This window comes from Peromyscus maniculatus, chromosome 11, assembly GCF_049852395.1.
Source record: "Peromyscus maniculatus bairdii isolate BWxNUB_F1_BW_parent chromosome 11, HU_Pman_BW_mat_3.1, whole genome shotgun sequence".
NCBI classification, from domain to species: Eukaryota; Metazoa; Chordata; class Mammalia; order Rodentia; family Cricetidae; genus Peromyscus; species Peromyscus maniculatus.
Window position 1 is genome coordinate 44657523 of NC_134862.1, and position 15782 is coordinate 44673304.

Genomic DNA, 15782 nt, shown 5'->3' on the forward strand with positions numbered 1-15782 from the left:
ACTTTGGAAGTAGAGGCAGGAGGATCAGGAGTTCAAAGCTAGTGTTGGCTACATAGTGAGTTGGAGGCTAGCCTGGACTACATGAGACCCTGTCTCAAAAAATAAAAAAAAATTTACAATTAATGAATGACGAATAGGAGACTGATCACAATTGTAGCCTTCTGCTACAAAACAACCTAAATGACATTTCAAAGACAAAAAATTTAAATGAAAGGAAAAAATGACATTGTAAGTTAAGGTAATAAAGCTAAGGCCCCAAACTGCATTATTAATATATATATATATATTATATTATATTATATAATATATACACCATAGATCATATGCTATATTATATAATATATATGAGCTCATCAGTTTGAAACAAGGAACAAAGAATGCAGTGGTGAAAGCTGACTTGTATCAGACAGAAAACTGGACACAGGGCTGGTGAGCTAACTCAATAGTGACAAAGGACTCGGATTCAGTTCCCATCATGCACACTGGGCAGCTCAGAAACCCCTGCAAGTCCACTCTCAGGGGATCTGACACCCTCTTCTGGCTTCTGTGAGCACTGCATGCCCATGGGGCACATCCACACGTTTGGGCACACACACTTATAAATCAAATAAAGAAAAAGAAAGGCAAAGAAAGCTGGACACACTCAGGGTGGACATGGCAGAGGGAAACAAAGATTAAAATAGTTAAAAAAACTAATTAGCGTCGGGGGAACGTCAGCAACTGAGGTCTCTCAAGGAAAGGATCCCGAACATGAGACTGAAGATGTAATAATACAAAAAAATTCTCTAGAAGAAAGAACAGAGCCTGCCCCTCAAAGGCATCCATTGTTCCGGGAAAATTAGATGCAGAACTTTCTACACTGTGGCATATTTGAGTTACGCTGTTAAAGTTCAAGAATTTACAAACATCTTTAGGCAGAAAAGGGAAATCACTTATGAGGGGCAAAAAGCAGGCTGGCTGGCTGGCAAAGATGTTGCCGAGCTGTGAGGGCACTCAACCAAAGCCATCCAGCTAGGTGGGGAGGGCCGCCAGCCTTTGGAGTCTCTGTTCTCCCACCCCCCATCTGTCCCACCAGGTCCCAGGAAGCAAGACAGACCCTCCCCCCAATTCAGGAATCTTCTGGAAAACAACCCTTGCCTTCTGAGAATAAGTTCTCTTCTCTTACCAAGGCTTTTTAATTTTTCCTATTTCCTTCACCCTTCTCTCCCAAGTGTCATTCTATCGGCTTCCCAGACCCTCTCTTCCCCTTTCACTTCTGGTCCAGACCATCTCAGCTTCCTAGACCTCTAGCTTCAGGCCTTCCCTCTCTCCTTTGGACTGCCCATTCAGCTCTAGAGTCCTGGCACCTCTTGTAGCCCAGCCAGGGACCGAGGCTGGGCTTACAACATTACACGCCGGCCATTACTAAAGACATTCTGCTTAGTGTTCTGGCTAGTGCCGCCCATGTGGAAAGGGTCCGGAGACATCAGAGCAACACCAGAGTGCAGGATTTGTTGGAGAGAGCCTCGTCTCTCCCAGCACACTGGCCTGCTTAGATCCTGACGGGCCCTCACCCACCCCTTGTGGTTTTCTGCTTTGTTGTTTTGAGACAGAGTCTCATTATATAACCCATGCTGGTCTGTCTCTAACTTGCCATCCTCCTGCCGGAGCCTTCCAGACTGTGGAATTACAAGCACACCACACAGCCTACCCCTCAGTTTTAACGAACTTTTTTCTTGCCTCCTCTTGTGGCTGTTCTTCCTTATCTGCCTCCCGGGCCTCCCCACAGCTCACCTCAAAGTCCCGGGGACAAGGTCCCCCAGCCTTCTTTACCCTTCAACGCCACTTCCAGCTCAAACCTTTTTCCTTCCCACAGCAAGAAAAGACAGAGGAGTGATGCTTCCAGCCTCGCCCTGTGCCAAGGGACCTGATCTGTTTCCGCTTTGCTCCTCGGTACAAGGCTCTCTCCTCTAATCCTTTGTCCCTTCTGTGGGACCCCCATACCTTGTGTTGGGCTCGAATTTCATGCCAGCTTCCTAACTTCCAACCAAGCCTTGGAATCATCTATGACTCCTCTCAACGTGGTCTTCTGCCCCATGAAAACCTCTGAGAGAGATCAATGCTTCCTTCAACGTGCCCCCTACAGGAGCAACCTCCCACCCCTCCTTTCTGCTGCCTCCCCAAACTGAACTCTGATACACGAGAGCCTCAGAACTAATTTCCCGTCTCTGGTCCCCATGTGCTCCCATCCATCCTTTGCTTTAGCCATCCTAAAATCGCTTGAACCTGCAAGCTTCCCTCCACAACTGGTGGATAGAAGCCAGAGCCTTTGCTCTTCCACTGCCTGTCCCCCAAAGTTACCTCTTCAGCTTCCCCCCCTACATTCTGCACAAGGACTCTGTGCCACAGCTGGATGGCCCCGGTCACCAACAGCAGACAGAGCCTGACCCCTCCTCCACGTCTTTAACGCTAGTCTAGTTCTCTTGGGTTGTCCAATCCCAATCTCTCTCCATGCCCAGCCCTGCCTTCCCTGTGAAGCTTTCTTCTTACTCACCCACAGTTGGGTGGCCCTCTGTCTTTACCACCTCAGCTATGGCAGCAAAAGTCATGTCACAGCTTTGGTTGTCTTTTTTTTTTTTTTTTACAGAGGAAACTAGACTGTAAGCCTCTCCAGGCCAACAACTCTGTCTCATCCTTCTGTGACCTTCAGTGCAACTTTTCTTCTGACTTCTATATGTACACACGCACGCACGCACGCACGCATACGTGAGCTCTGTCAATGCAAACTGTTGCCCATGTAGCAGGGACCCATCATGAAGTTCTCATTTTTCCAGTCATCTTGTCTGTCATAGAGACTTGACCCCATTCCCATGTGAGGTCACAGGCGCATCACCAAAGCTAAAACCAGCCACATTGACTCTAAGAAGGGTGGAGGGTATGGCTATTCCAGTAGAAGGAAGTATTCCATTGGGGACATTCATGTTCACTTTCTAAGTTCCAAAGCAGAACAATAGACAAATAAATCACTACCTACATCTTCTTGTCTCACATGGAACTAAGTATCCTCCATTCACGCTGGCCTAGAAAACCACACCAGATTTTCATGAACAAAGGAGGTAATGCTGCCACTTAGCAGAGTCACTAACATACATGTTCCTACAGCAATTAGTATGTAACCCAGAGCAATTACACATGACCTCCAAGCCCTTAGTAATTAGACTATGAACTTACCAATCACTCATAGCAATTAGCTAGAAGCTAATTTGCACTGTAAAGTTCCCACTAGGAAGGCAGAGTTAACCCCAGCCCCTCTCCCTGCCAGGGATGCTATCTCCCAGGTAATTACCCTGCTGGGGCTTTGACATCTAATTACATGTGATGGCCTTCCCTGCTTCTTTAGGCCTGCAAAGTGAGATGGATTTATCCTATCCCTATGCCAAAGCATATGACTGCACCTTTTGATTGTCAAATGTGGTGGGAATTACTTAAGAAAGTCTTGACTTACATTTCCAATTAGCATGGAATGGTTATTATTCTTGTATAGTGAGAAAATAAAAGAACAAAATATTTCTGTTTTCTGATTATAATAATGCTTAGTCCTTTTGGACCCCTCAGAGTACTTCTATAAGCTTAATGTCATCTGGCTTGGAGACCGTCCTATAGAGTCAACAAGCAATGGTCATATTCATCTTGTCCACAGAGAAGAGACTGAAGCCGAGAAGATTCGACCACATGCAAAGAAGAGCAAAGCTCCTGACCCAACTGGAGGAGATGGGCAGCTTCCCGTCCCCGAGGGCGGTGGGGACCGAAACAGTACTCACAGCACCACAAGGCTGGTGAGGTTCTGGAAGGCATAGTCGGGGATGCTGCGGATGTGGTTGAGAGCCAGGGTCATGGCCTGCAGGGCCGGAAGGTTGTTGAGGGCTCTGACAGGGATCTCAGTGAGTGCGTTGTCATCCAACCAGAGGTGGCGGAGAGAGGACAGCCCCTCAAAGCTCCTCTCAGGGACCAGGGAGATGAGGTTGGCATCTAGGCGCCTGATGCAAGGGAAAGAGGGTGGAGAAGGATCAGTCCAGTGCAGGTTGCAGATCAGCCTGTAAGACGAGCTGGCCTTGGAAAGCCAACTGGCACTCTGAAGTACCACTCACCATGCATCCCACCTTTCAAATTCCCGAATCCCAAACCACCAACTCTTGATTCTTTATGGCATTTCTTTCTTTCTTTCTTTCTTTTTTTTTGGGGGGGGGGGGTGTTTCGAGACAGGGTTTCTCTGCGTAGCTTTGCGCCTTTCCTGGAGCTCACTTGGTAGCCCAGGCTGGCCTCGAACTCACAGAGATCCGCCTGGCTCTGCCTCCCGAGTGCTGGGATTAAAGGCGTGCGCCACCACCGCCCGGCATCTTTATGGCATTTCTATTTATGACCCCAACTGCTCCTTTCAGATCCAACATAGAAACCATCGCCCATCTGTGATGACCAGTATTTCCCCTGCATCCTTAGCTCCCCCGCCCTGAGTATAACATTTTCTCCAACCCTGTCCACCCCAAGGATCATATAATGGACTTGCCCCCTGCACTGGCAGAGGGAAAATCTCCACCTTCTAGACATAACCAAAGAAAAGTGCCTCCCCAAAGATGTAAGCCGTTCTCCCTGGATCCATCCCTAGCACTGCCTGTTCCTTAACCCTTCAGAGACCTTCTAATTTCGTATGGCTCCTGCCAAAACCCTGGGACTCCCCCATGGAAGGTCCAAGCATGCCACAGGCAAAACCCTTTGTGGTGATTTGTATAAGAATGGCCCCCATAGGCTCATATATCTGAATGCTTAGTCATCAGGGAGCACCACTATTTGAAAGGATTAGAAGGATTAAGTGGTCTGACTTTGTTTGAGGAAGTGTGTCACTGGAGGTGGGCTTGGAGGTTTCAAAAGCCCATACCAAGCCCAGAGTCTGTCTGTCTGTCTGTCTGTCTCTCCCCCTACAGACCAGAATGTAGCTCTCAGCTACTGCTCCAGCACCTGCCTGCATGCTGCCATGCTCCCCGCCATGATGGCAATGCCCTAAACCTCTGAAACTGGAAGCCAGTCCCCAGTTAAATGCTTTCTCCTCTAACAGTTGCATTGGTCACAGAGTTTCTTCACGGCAATAGAACAGTGACTAAGTCACCCTTCATTTGCTGCTTCTCAGAACAGATAAACCAAGGATGGGTGACTATGTGCACAGAGATTCCAGGGCACAAAGCATTTGATATGATCCCTAGAAATTTCAGTAGCTTAGCAAAATGGACAGAATTCCCAGCTTAGCTTTTCCCAGGTGTGTCCAAGCTGTGAGATGCTACTGTGTCTGCCTCCTAGTCTGGGCCTTACATCGAAACTCTGTTATCCTATACAGCTGGTCCCATGGAGCAAAGACAAGCTGATCTGTGACAAGCTCTTGGACTTATGCTTAGACTTTGTTGTCTTGAAGGGGGTCTTAGCTCTGAGGCACCCCCACACAGACTTCTGGTACCCACATTATGGAAACTCTAGGTCTTGTTCACAAAGCTTGAAGTCCACAGTTCTAAACTCAAAGGAGAATTGTTTGACTGAAAGACTGGGAAGAAGAGGTTTGCTTTTGTGCCAACAGCACAAGCCTGCTTGAGAAAGGTCAGTGGTCTGTCCCTTGCCTGAGTTATCTTAGCAGCACTGTCCCTGACAGTCTCGTGCATCCCTGGGAGAAAGTTCCCAGCTTGGCATCAAGGGGACTATGATGGACAGGCTGACACACAGCCTTTGATTATGAGGACAAAACACTCTGAAGGCCGCAATTAGGGAAGATCGCCCTACCACCACCACCACATCAAGCATAGCCTGGCGGGAGGTACTTGAACATCTGTGTTTCTTCCTGCACCATTTACAATAGCCAAGATAAGGAACTAGAGGCCCATCTGCAGGAGAATGGGGGCAGGGGAGCATGGTAAATACAGATAATGGAAATGTATTTACCCATAAAGGAAGATAAAGTTATGCTGTGGTAGTGAAATATGTATGAGGATTATGTTATGGGACTCAGATAAATACCATATAAAAGTTTCCTATTGTATATGGAATCTTGATTAAATATGTAATATGTATAGACTAGGGATATAGCTCAAAGGCAGGATACTTTCATATGCTCAAGGCTGCAAAAAATAAATAAGCAATGTGCATATATATCTATATACATACATATATCTATATATATACATGTAGATATGTACACAGTGTGATATAAAAGTAGAAGGAACATTATGTGTGGTTAGATGAAGAGACATAAATCGGGGGAGGACAGAAACAAGAGAGGGTGATGGGGGAGGGGAGAAGAGCAATCATTGCCTATTTTTTCTCATGCAGAACATATGCATATAACTGTGCATCTATACGTATTATATGTTATCTGGCATTAAAGCGGGGCAAGAGAGATGGCTCAGCAGTTAAGAGCTCTTGTTCTTACATAGGGCCTGGGTTCAGTTCCCAGCCCCCACACAGTAGTTCACAACCATCTGTAACTCCAGTTCCAGGGGATCTGATGCCCCCTTCTGGCCTCCATAGGCACTGCATGCTTGTGGTGCAGTCAATGTGTCTATACAAGGAAACACTCATTCACATAAAAATAAAACAAGCCTTTTTTTGGAAAACGAAGGCTGAGACTACCGAGAGGAGTGGGCAGGAGGTTCAGAGGACAGTAGGGCAGGGTGGGCAAATATGACAGAATACAATGATATGCATGTATGAAAGCGTCACAATAAACTCATTGTTTTGTCCACTAATTAAAACTTAATTTTTAAAATATCCTGGTGAGGCCAAAACTCTCTACAGTGAATGCCCTCGGTTTGCAGGACTGTCACCACAAACATGGTTCTCCAGTGGTGGTCATCACTCCTGTAATGGCTCTGACTATAGGGGACCTTATAAAAACATAGGCTCGCCCCTTGCTGGAACAGTTCAGATGCACTGGGATGGGGCTGGGACTCATCTCTGAAGATGTCATATATAGGCACAAACAGATGTGGGGACCGTTAGGAGAAGCCACTTGGCGCCTTGAGGAAGAAGCCACTCCAGTATAAATCCCTCATTAGGAAAGTCGGGTTAATAGTCACAGTGCAGCATTGTGACGCCCAGTCCAGGGCATCAGGGAAGGCCCCCAGGAGAAAGTAACACTGGCGTGGAGACCTGGCAGCCAAGTAGCGTCATCCCGGTGAGGAAGGATGAGCATGCCAAGCAGAGGGAACAGCGTGTGGGAATTATGGAATAAAGTGCTGCAGGAGACCTGAAGCGATGTAGGGCTTCCAGAAGAAATGTAGAAAAGAAGGAGAGAGGTGCCTGGTGGGGTCCCAGGGGCCTCAAAACATGTTATAAGAAAGGGGAGCCACATGTTATAAGAAGGGGTGTTCTTTTGTTTTTGTTTTCAGGTTTTTTTTTTCTTCTCGTATACATTACATCCCGATCACAGCCTCCCCTCCCTCCACTCCTTTCAGCTCCCCTCCCCTCCCCTCTCCTTCGGATCCACTCTCCTCCTTTTTAAGGCAAGGAAGAACATGGCTTTTTTTTTGCTTTAGAATCAAGATGAGCCTGACTATTTTATACAGTTAATACATACTAATTTTTTTTTTCAAGACAGGGTTTCTCTGTTTAGTCCTTGCTGTCCTGGAATTCACTTCGTAGACCAGGCTGGCCTTGAACTCAGAGATCTGCCTGCCTCTGTCTCCCCGCCCCCCCGCCCCCCAGTCCTGGGATTAAAGGCCTGTGCTACCACCGCCCGGCGATATACTAATTTTTAAAAGAAAGAAAAAGCTGAGTGTGTTGGCACCTGTAATCCAGGCTCTTGAAAAGTAGAGGCAGGGGGAATCAGGAGTTCAAGGTCACCCTTGACTTCATATCGAGTTGGAGACCAGCCTGGGCTACATGAGATCTTACCTCCAAAACATCTTTCCCTCCAAGAGCCCAAATCACAAACCCAAACAAAGTAGGGAAGGAGGGAAGGGACTCCAGAGTGAGGGGCACTTAGGTATTGGGGAAGGGTAATATTAGGAGCAGACCGCTAAGGGACAGGGAGCTGGACCTGTCTACTCAGACAGGTCTCTACAATGCCTGCCTGGTGGGTAAAGCCATGAATCCTGACTTCCCATGCGGGCGATGCCACCTTTCCTGAAGTGAAAGAAACTCCGCAGTGATGGCCACGACACCACCAGCAGTCACTGTTTCGATTTATGAGCACTTGTCACATGCCAGATACAGAGCCAGGTACAAGTAGGTGACCTGTGTCCTCTCAACACGACCACAAGATGGCTCTGACTAGCCCGACTTTACAGGGGTTGGGCTGCTAAGTCACCCAGCTCGTGAGCCACAGACATGAGATTTGAACCCTAGTCTGTTGACACTTAAATCCATGTGCCTTCCCACTGTGTGATGCTGGCACTACGGGCACATCAAGGGAGGTGAGAGCCTGCTCACCTCCTTAAGGAGGCAGGAAGTGGGACAGGATGGGGGAGTGTTAATCCTGTAAGCCTAGAATGGATGGAAGTCACTTCTTTAAAACAAACAAACAAACAAACAAACTTGTTTTGTGTTTATTTATTCATTTTGTATGTTTGTGGGCACACGTGTGGAGGTCAGAGGATGACTTTCAGGACTCAGTTTACTCTTCCCACCATGTGGGTCTCAGGGACCCACCTCGGGAGACTGAACTCAGGGGTGGCAGCAAGTGTCCTGACCTCCTGAGCCGTTTTGCCAACCCCAGGAAGCCTCCTCTTCTTTGTGACTGGTTATGTGTGAACACCCAAGGATGCCTACACACGTGCGCTGCATGCTTTTGTGTGTACGCCACGGTCCTGATCAGTTCATCTCCTGCATTTTGTGCAACCCATGGGCAGGAGAGCTTGGGCAGGACCACTCACTCCACCAGGCTAGCCATTTAGCACCCAAAGACTCCCAGGGTCTAGTATGTTTCCACCTTATTTGGGCAGGGCTCCTTCTCGTCACCTCCCAAGGAAGGACGGATTTCAAGAGCCATCAGGCTTCCTTCTCCTCAGGCAGAAAGCCAGGGTGCCTCCACAACTCACACATCTAGAGTGCTATGGTAAAGTGTTCTAGGCCTTAGGAGCTCGGGTGTTTGTAGCCCTGTTCCCGATATTTGGGGACAGGGAAATGCCAAGGAGGAAAATCAAGCAAACTGACAAGCAGAGAAAAATAAGACAAGAACATAGAAATAGTCATTCTAGCCTGTATTCCTGTTTGGGGTGATCAGGGACACCGCACGTTTCACCCATGCCAAGCTGGGCTCCCTGATGGAGCAGACCCAGGGCAGTAGTGTTGGGCATAGTGAATTCAAACACACACTGCCTGCTGGGTATGGTGGTATACACCTGAAATACAAACACCTAGAGACAGAGGCAGGAGGGTCAAAAATTCAAGGCCAGCTTGGGCTTCAAAGTGAGACCCTGTCTCACAACAACAGTAACAGCATATGTGCTATCCAGTTAAATTTGAATTTTATGTAAATGAAAAAATTTTAGCAAAAAAGTATGTCCCACAAAATATTTAAGACCATGCCCAGTAAAATTTAAATATCAGATAAAGGAAGGTTAACTTTTCAGTGTAAGTATGTCCCTGGCAAGGGTTTATTTTAGGTGGTACAGTGGTTAAAAGTATGTCCTGCTCTTACAGAGAGCCTGAATTTGGTTCCCAACACCCACGTCAGGCAGCCCACAACTGTCTGTAAGTCCAGCTTTAAAGGGGTCTCATGACTCTGGCCTCGGCAGGCACCTACACTCACATGCACACAGCCACACAAGTCACGTACACATCCATGCCATTTTAAAATAAAAATAAAATAAACCTTTTTTAATTTTAGATTTACTTATGTGTATGAGTGTTTTGCCTGCATGTATGTATGTGTATTACATGCATGTCTGGTGCCCATGGAGGTCAGAAGAGGGCATCAGGACCCCTGAATTTGGAGTTAGGAATGGTTGTAAGCCATGTGGAAGCTGGCAACTAAACCTGGGTCCTCTTCAAGAGTAATGTGCTTTCAACCATTGAGCCCCCAATAAGACAAATCTGGAAAAGTATTTGAGTTTTATCTGGCAACTCTGATCCCGTATGGAGGGGGGGGGGTAGCTATTAGATGCAGCCACACATTCCTCCTTTTAGCCTGTGAGTGGCACTGATGTCCTCGGTCCTCCTTTTTTTTCCGATCATTTTAACAGATAGCCTAACGAGGGGTGCCCTGCGGACTCCCCGGGAGGAACAGGGCACTTGGCAACCGTAGGTCTTGGAGGCTTTGGTTGTGTTCAAGTAACTCAAGGCATCCGGAGGTGTAGGGGAGACAGCCTAATCTCCGCACCCACCCCCCACACACCTACCCCAGGATCGCCTGTCTCTTAGAGACTTGTAAGGGTCGGCACCCTGCTGCAGAGAAATCTCTCCCACTCTTTCCCCACCTGGTTCCTTCCCAGGATGGGCGCTTTCTGCAGAAACGCTTCCAGCCACTTTGAGGCAGGGTTCAGGCTCCCTTGGGGTGCCTAGTCCTCTGGAGTAAGTGGGCTTCCCTGCCATCTGGGGGTGAAAGGGGCTAACGGGGGCTTCTGAACAGCCAGCAGAACCTGCCTCTGGGGACTAAGAACTTTCAGAGCTGCTCCCGCCCGCAGGTGGGAGAGCCAACCCCGACTCTGGTTTGGCAGGAGGAAGAGAGCAATTATACCAATTAAGCGCTGGAATAAAATCAACAGCGCGCCTCTCCCCCACGTGGGCCCGGCCGGTCCCTCCAGTGCTTTCCGATTAGAATTCTTCCCTGCGGTGATAGGGCAGATTAGCAGGGCCCTGGCAGGCCAGTTGGGGCTTGCCTGGGCTTTGGGGAAACAGCTTGACATCTCCGGGGCTCTGCGGCTCTTCTTACTCCCCCAGTCTCCTGCTGAGGTACAGGCAACGGGTAGCGGGAGAGGGTCTAGCTCTAGGACTTCTCACGGAGAAGGGGGCGTGGCTGTCCCACGACCAACGGGAGTAGAGGACCTAAAATGGAGTAGGTTGTAGCAGACGAGTTCCAGATTAGACAGCAGGGAACAGTCCACACAGGGCGACCCTAACGGCGAACTGTGTAAACTCAGAACCACGTTATATGAGTACCCGTGGGATGCTGTCCTCACTCATGTCACACCAGGATCTTGATACCCCCTATCAAGGGAAATGCCAAAGGAAGCATCAGGTCTGGAACTCGAATTCAGGGCTTCTTCCTGCTCTGCTAGTCTGACTCCCCCAAAGTGATAAGAGGGGCTCGGGATGTAGCCGTTCGGAGAGCACTTCCCTAGCACGTGCAAAGCCCTGGGTTCAGTCCCCAACACCACATAAAACTCGTGGTAGTGCGCACCTATAATCCCAGTGCTCTGGAAGTGGAGGCAGGAAGGTCAGTTCAAGTTAATTCTCAGCTACATAGTTTGAGGTCAGCCTGGATTACTAAAGACCTTGTCTCAAATAAACAAAAATAGACAGGCAGGTAGGTAGGTGGATGGATGGATGGATGGATGGATGGATGGATGGGCGGATGGATGGGCGGATGGATGGGCGGATGGATGGATGGATGGATGGATGGATGGATGGATGGATGGATGGGTGGATGGATGGATGGGCGGATGGATGGGCGGATGGATGGATGGATGGATGGATGGATGGATGGATGGATGGATGGATGGATGGGTGGATGGATGGATGGGCGGATGGGCGGATGGATGGATGGGCGGGTGGATGGATGGATGGGTGGATGGATGGGCGGGTGGATGGATGGATGGACAGACAGACAGGCTGGCAAAAAGTGTGACAAGAAGACAAAGATGTGTCTCTCAGCTGTAGGAAACCAGAGGCTTTTACAGACACAGAGGAGTAGGTTGACATAAGGGAAGCTTTCTGGAACTTTTTCCCCTAGGGGCCACTGGCTAACTCATGAAATCACCAGATATTTGTATAGATTTATCAATGTTTTAAATGTATGTGAGGGTTTTGCCTACATGCATGTGTGTTCATCACAGAGGTCAGAAGAGGGCATCGGATCCCCTGGAACTCGAGGTGGCTGTGAACCATCATGTAGGTGCTGGGAACTGAACCTGGGTCCTCTGCAAGAGCAGCCAGGGCTCTTAAGCCCTGAGCCACCTCTCCAGCCCCTGCCAGGGATTCTTTTAAGAGGCACAGGTGCCTTAGAAGCTCCAAGTTCGGTGCCTGGCATTTGTTCTTGCTTTCTGAGTCCAAACTGATTGGAAACCTGGCTGCCCTTTCTCTCTTCAGAGACATCCACCTCTCTGACCCTCAAGGCCAGCTGCATAATTTCCAAGACCCAACGCAAAATGAGTATGTGACATCCTTGTTGAAAAATCATTAAGAACTTCAAGACGGTCCTGAGAATGTTGAGGCGTGCGTGCGTTCTCAGCACTTGGGAGTTAGAAATAGGATTTGAAAGTACTGGACCAGCCCAGACTATCTAGTGAGTTCCAGGCCAGTCTGGAATATGAGGGCCCAGACACACACATACACACACACACACACACACACACACACACACACACACACACACACATACACACACACATCATTAAAAAAAAAAAAAAAGGTAAAAACGGCACTAAACTTTGCTCAAAACTTCCCCAGGAATTGTGGGCCATCTCTTCTCGTTTCCTAGTTGGAACCGTGAAGAGAAGGAACAGGAGGGGAGAGACCCTGAGGACAAGGAAGGTTCGAGCAGTTATTGCTTGCTCTGGGGCACACCCGGGCCTAGGTTTTCCTCTCTAAACCCTATCTCCAGCTCAAGAGAGGCACAGACTTTCAGTGGTGGGCTGGAGAAGGGAGGGAGGAGGGAAAACGGAGTGGAGACTCCTTAGGCTCTGGTGTGGGGGAGAAGGGGGCTGATGGGGAAGAGAGCGTGGGGGCGGGCACTATGGAAATGTTATTCTGTGGAGAAAATATTCTACATAGGAGCCGTTGATTGCCTGGAGGGACCAACAGCCCTGACCAAGAGCCTGCCAGGGAAGGTAAGGGTTCCAGAAGAAGCAGGCTGGCACCTGCAGACTAGCAAGGAGGAGCCCCAGGCCTCCACAGGCAGCAAGGGCCCCTGGCTCCCACCCCAGCACTGGCCTCTGTACCAGCTGCCAGCTTCTGCATAGAGGCCATGGGGCTCCCAAGTATGGGTGTGGGCTGCCTGTGCATGGCATGCCCCGGCCCTGCTTGGCATTAGGACTATCTACCCGAGGACCAAGACGGTACCTGACTCAGGCAGCTTAGGTACCGGCACTCGAGTGTCTTGGCCTACAATACCGGCACTACTCCAAAGCCCTTCTGTCAGAAAGACCTCCGTAAAGCTCTGCTGCCCTGGGGGTACCCCTGCCGCCTGTCAGGTGGCCTCAAATGCCCCTCATTACAGACAGCATCCAACCAATGGATTAAACTCAACAGTCCTTTTATGCTCGTGCTGTGTGCTCAGCTCTGGGAGTCAACTTTGAGTAACACAGAAATCTCCCCACCACAGAGGCTCTTGGCCTGTTTACTTCATTGTTTACTAAGACTCTCTAGGCCTGGCTAACGCTAACGTGTAGTGGAGGTGAGCGGACTGGCAGGTGTAGCGAGCGGTGTACACATACTTTCCTACTTAATCTTTACCCCAGCCCTTTGCATACAGTGAAAGGAGGCTCAGGGAGGGGAAGCCATTGGTCTGATTCCAAAGCCTCTGGCTTTAAATCCATAGCTACACGCTCTTTGATCTAGCTTGGAGAAAACACTCTTGGAGCCAGAGCCAGGGTCCAATCTTATTCTGCCGGTGAGAAATCCAGGAAGGCCTCACAGAGGAGGTGGCATTTAAACCAGCTCCCAAGGCAGGGCTAGGGATTTTCTGAAAGCGGGGGTTTTAGAAAAAGAGCGTGCGAGGCAGCAAGAACAACTGGAGCAAATGTCCAGAGCAGGGAAGGCACCTGGGGAAGAGTCAACGTTTGAAAGTGTGTGAGAGGAAGCCAGAGAGGGGGCGGCAGAAGCCAGAAAGGGCAGGAGGCAGCAGATCATACGCTGGAGTGGAGGAAGATTACCCAAGGTGTGATGTTAGCCCTGGGTTGGGGGTGGGGAAGCCCACCTTGTCCTCAGCAGGTGCCTCTTATCTCTGTCCAAGGGTAGAGCTGGGCAGCCCTTGAGCAGACCCCTTCATCTTCAAGGGACTGCCATGCCATCCAGGCTACTGGCAAGTCTTCCCCTGTGCAGGTGCGAGCATCAGAGCTTGTCCTGAAAGGCCCTACCCGGAGTCTCAGCCCAGGAGGGCAGTCCCAGCGCAGGGCCTCGGGGAGTGCCACTTGGAGCTTTTTCCAAATAAAGACCAGCCAGACTATGGGTTCTAGAAATAGTAACCAAGCCTAGAACATGTGATAGGACTCCACACCCAGAGAGTTCCCCATCCAACATCTTCTCCGTGCCAGGGACCAACGCGCATGTGGCCCAGGCAAGGAAATACTCCCTAGACCTTGCTTTCTTCATGCTGGTGGCCGAGTGCCCCGGTGTCTAGGAAAAAACCGTTGACTAGAACATTCTGTAACTGTGGAATGGCGCTGCCTAACACAATAGCCACGCGACACCCGGGGCTGTTGACTGCTCCAAATCTGAGTCACGTTTCCGACGAACCCAAGTTTTTGCTCTATTTCATGCTTTATTGACACCCGAAGCCGGTGGCTGTCCGACTGTCAGCCCTGAGAAACTGGGTTCTGTGTGAGGCACCAGGGTCACGGTGACAGATGAGATTTGGTTCTAGCTTTTTGGGGAACTCATAGCATGTAAGTGAACACATAAGCAACCAGTCGTGAGGCAGTGTGTGTCCACGTCCTGGAGAAGGGGGGGGTGTCTGAAGAGGGGACAGAGTGATTGGTGTGATCATTAGGACAGGGAAGGTAGGCCAGGCTTCCCGAAAGAAGCGAGAGAGTGACATTCATAGTCAGGGATAACTGAAATCCCTTCAAGTAAAAAGGGCAGAGTGTCCGGCAGTGGGAAGATGTACAGACATCTGGCCAAAGGCCGCCATGGAGGAGGAGAAACAACCCGTTATATGAACAGGAGCAGAAGCTGCTGTGCGAGGCAGAGAGGGGGAGCCGAGAGAAGATGGAGAGGCAGCCGGAAGGAGCATGTGCTGGTCTTGGGGTGTGGTGTACCTGCTTTTTAACTATAGGGAGTGGGAAGACTGAAACTAGGAATGCAGCTCAGGTGGTGACTGCTGGGGTCTTGTTCCTTTGAGACACGGAGTTCTGTGACTTCCAGCACATTCCTCTCTTCTCCCTAGGTTCAGTTTCTTCACCTGGACAGTGTGAACCCAAGAAGAAAGGTTCTTGGGGATGTACCCTACAAGGAGTCTAAGCCTTCTTTGGACAAACTCGTCCTTATTCTGTCCCTGTGTTCCCAGACAGGGGCTTGTTGAGCAGGCCAGTTTACAAGCATACGATGTGATGCCGAGACTCGGGCGGCCAACTCCACCCCCCACCCTATAAGCATCTCAAGATGACTGAAGTCCTACCATTTGGACAGTATTCCCTTTTTACAGTGTAGAGTCTGCCTGCTATTGTTTTAAAAACCTGGCAAGTATTATTTGGTAACCTTTTAGTGGGGAACAGCTTTTTGAGGGAAGTTTCTGAAAATGAGACCCAGACGTGGAATGAAGGGATGGCCAGAGACCCGGGGAGCTGGGAGGGATGTCAATCAACGTGGAAGAAGACGAAGACCAACTTTGGATCTCCAAGTGTCTTTACCTCAGCGCCTACTTTGATTTTTTTTTCCTCCACTATACT

At 49.4% G+C, this 15782-nt stretch overlaps 1 protein-coding gene across 4 annotated transcripts in view; it reads right to left on the minus strand.

Moving 5' to 3' along the window:
• The window catches only part of Lgr6 (leucine rich repeat containing G protein-coupled receptor 6), a 122540-nt gene that overhangs the window by 39463 nt on the left and 67295 nt on the right, over positions 1 to 15782 (minus strand). For 3 of the 4 annotated variants that reach the window (XM_042258192.2, XM_006982452.4, XM_042258194.1), the window contains exon 5: positions 3801 to 4016. The exons of the other annotated variant lie outside the window; for it this stretch is intronic. In XM_042258192.2, the coding sequence (XP_042114126.1) occupies positions 3801 to 4016 (216 nt within the window). The remainder of the gene's footprint in view (positions 1 to 3800; positions 4017 to 15782) is intronic. 4 annotated transcript variants of the gene reach the window in all.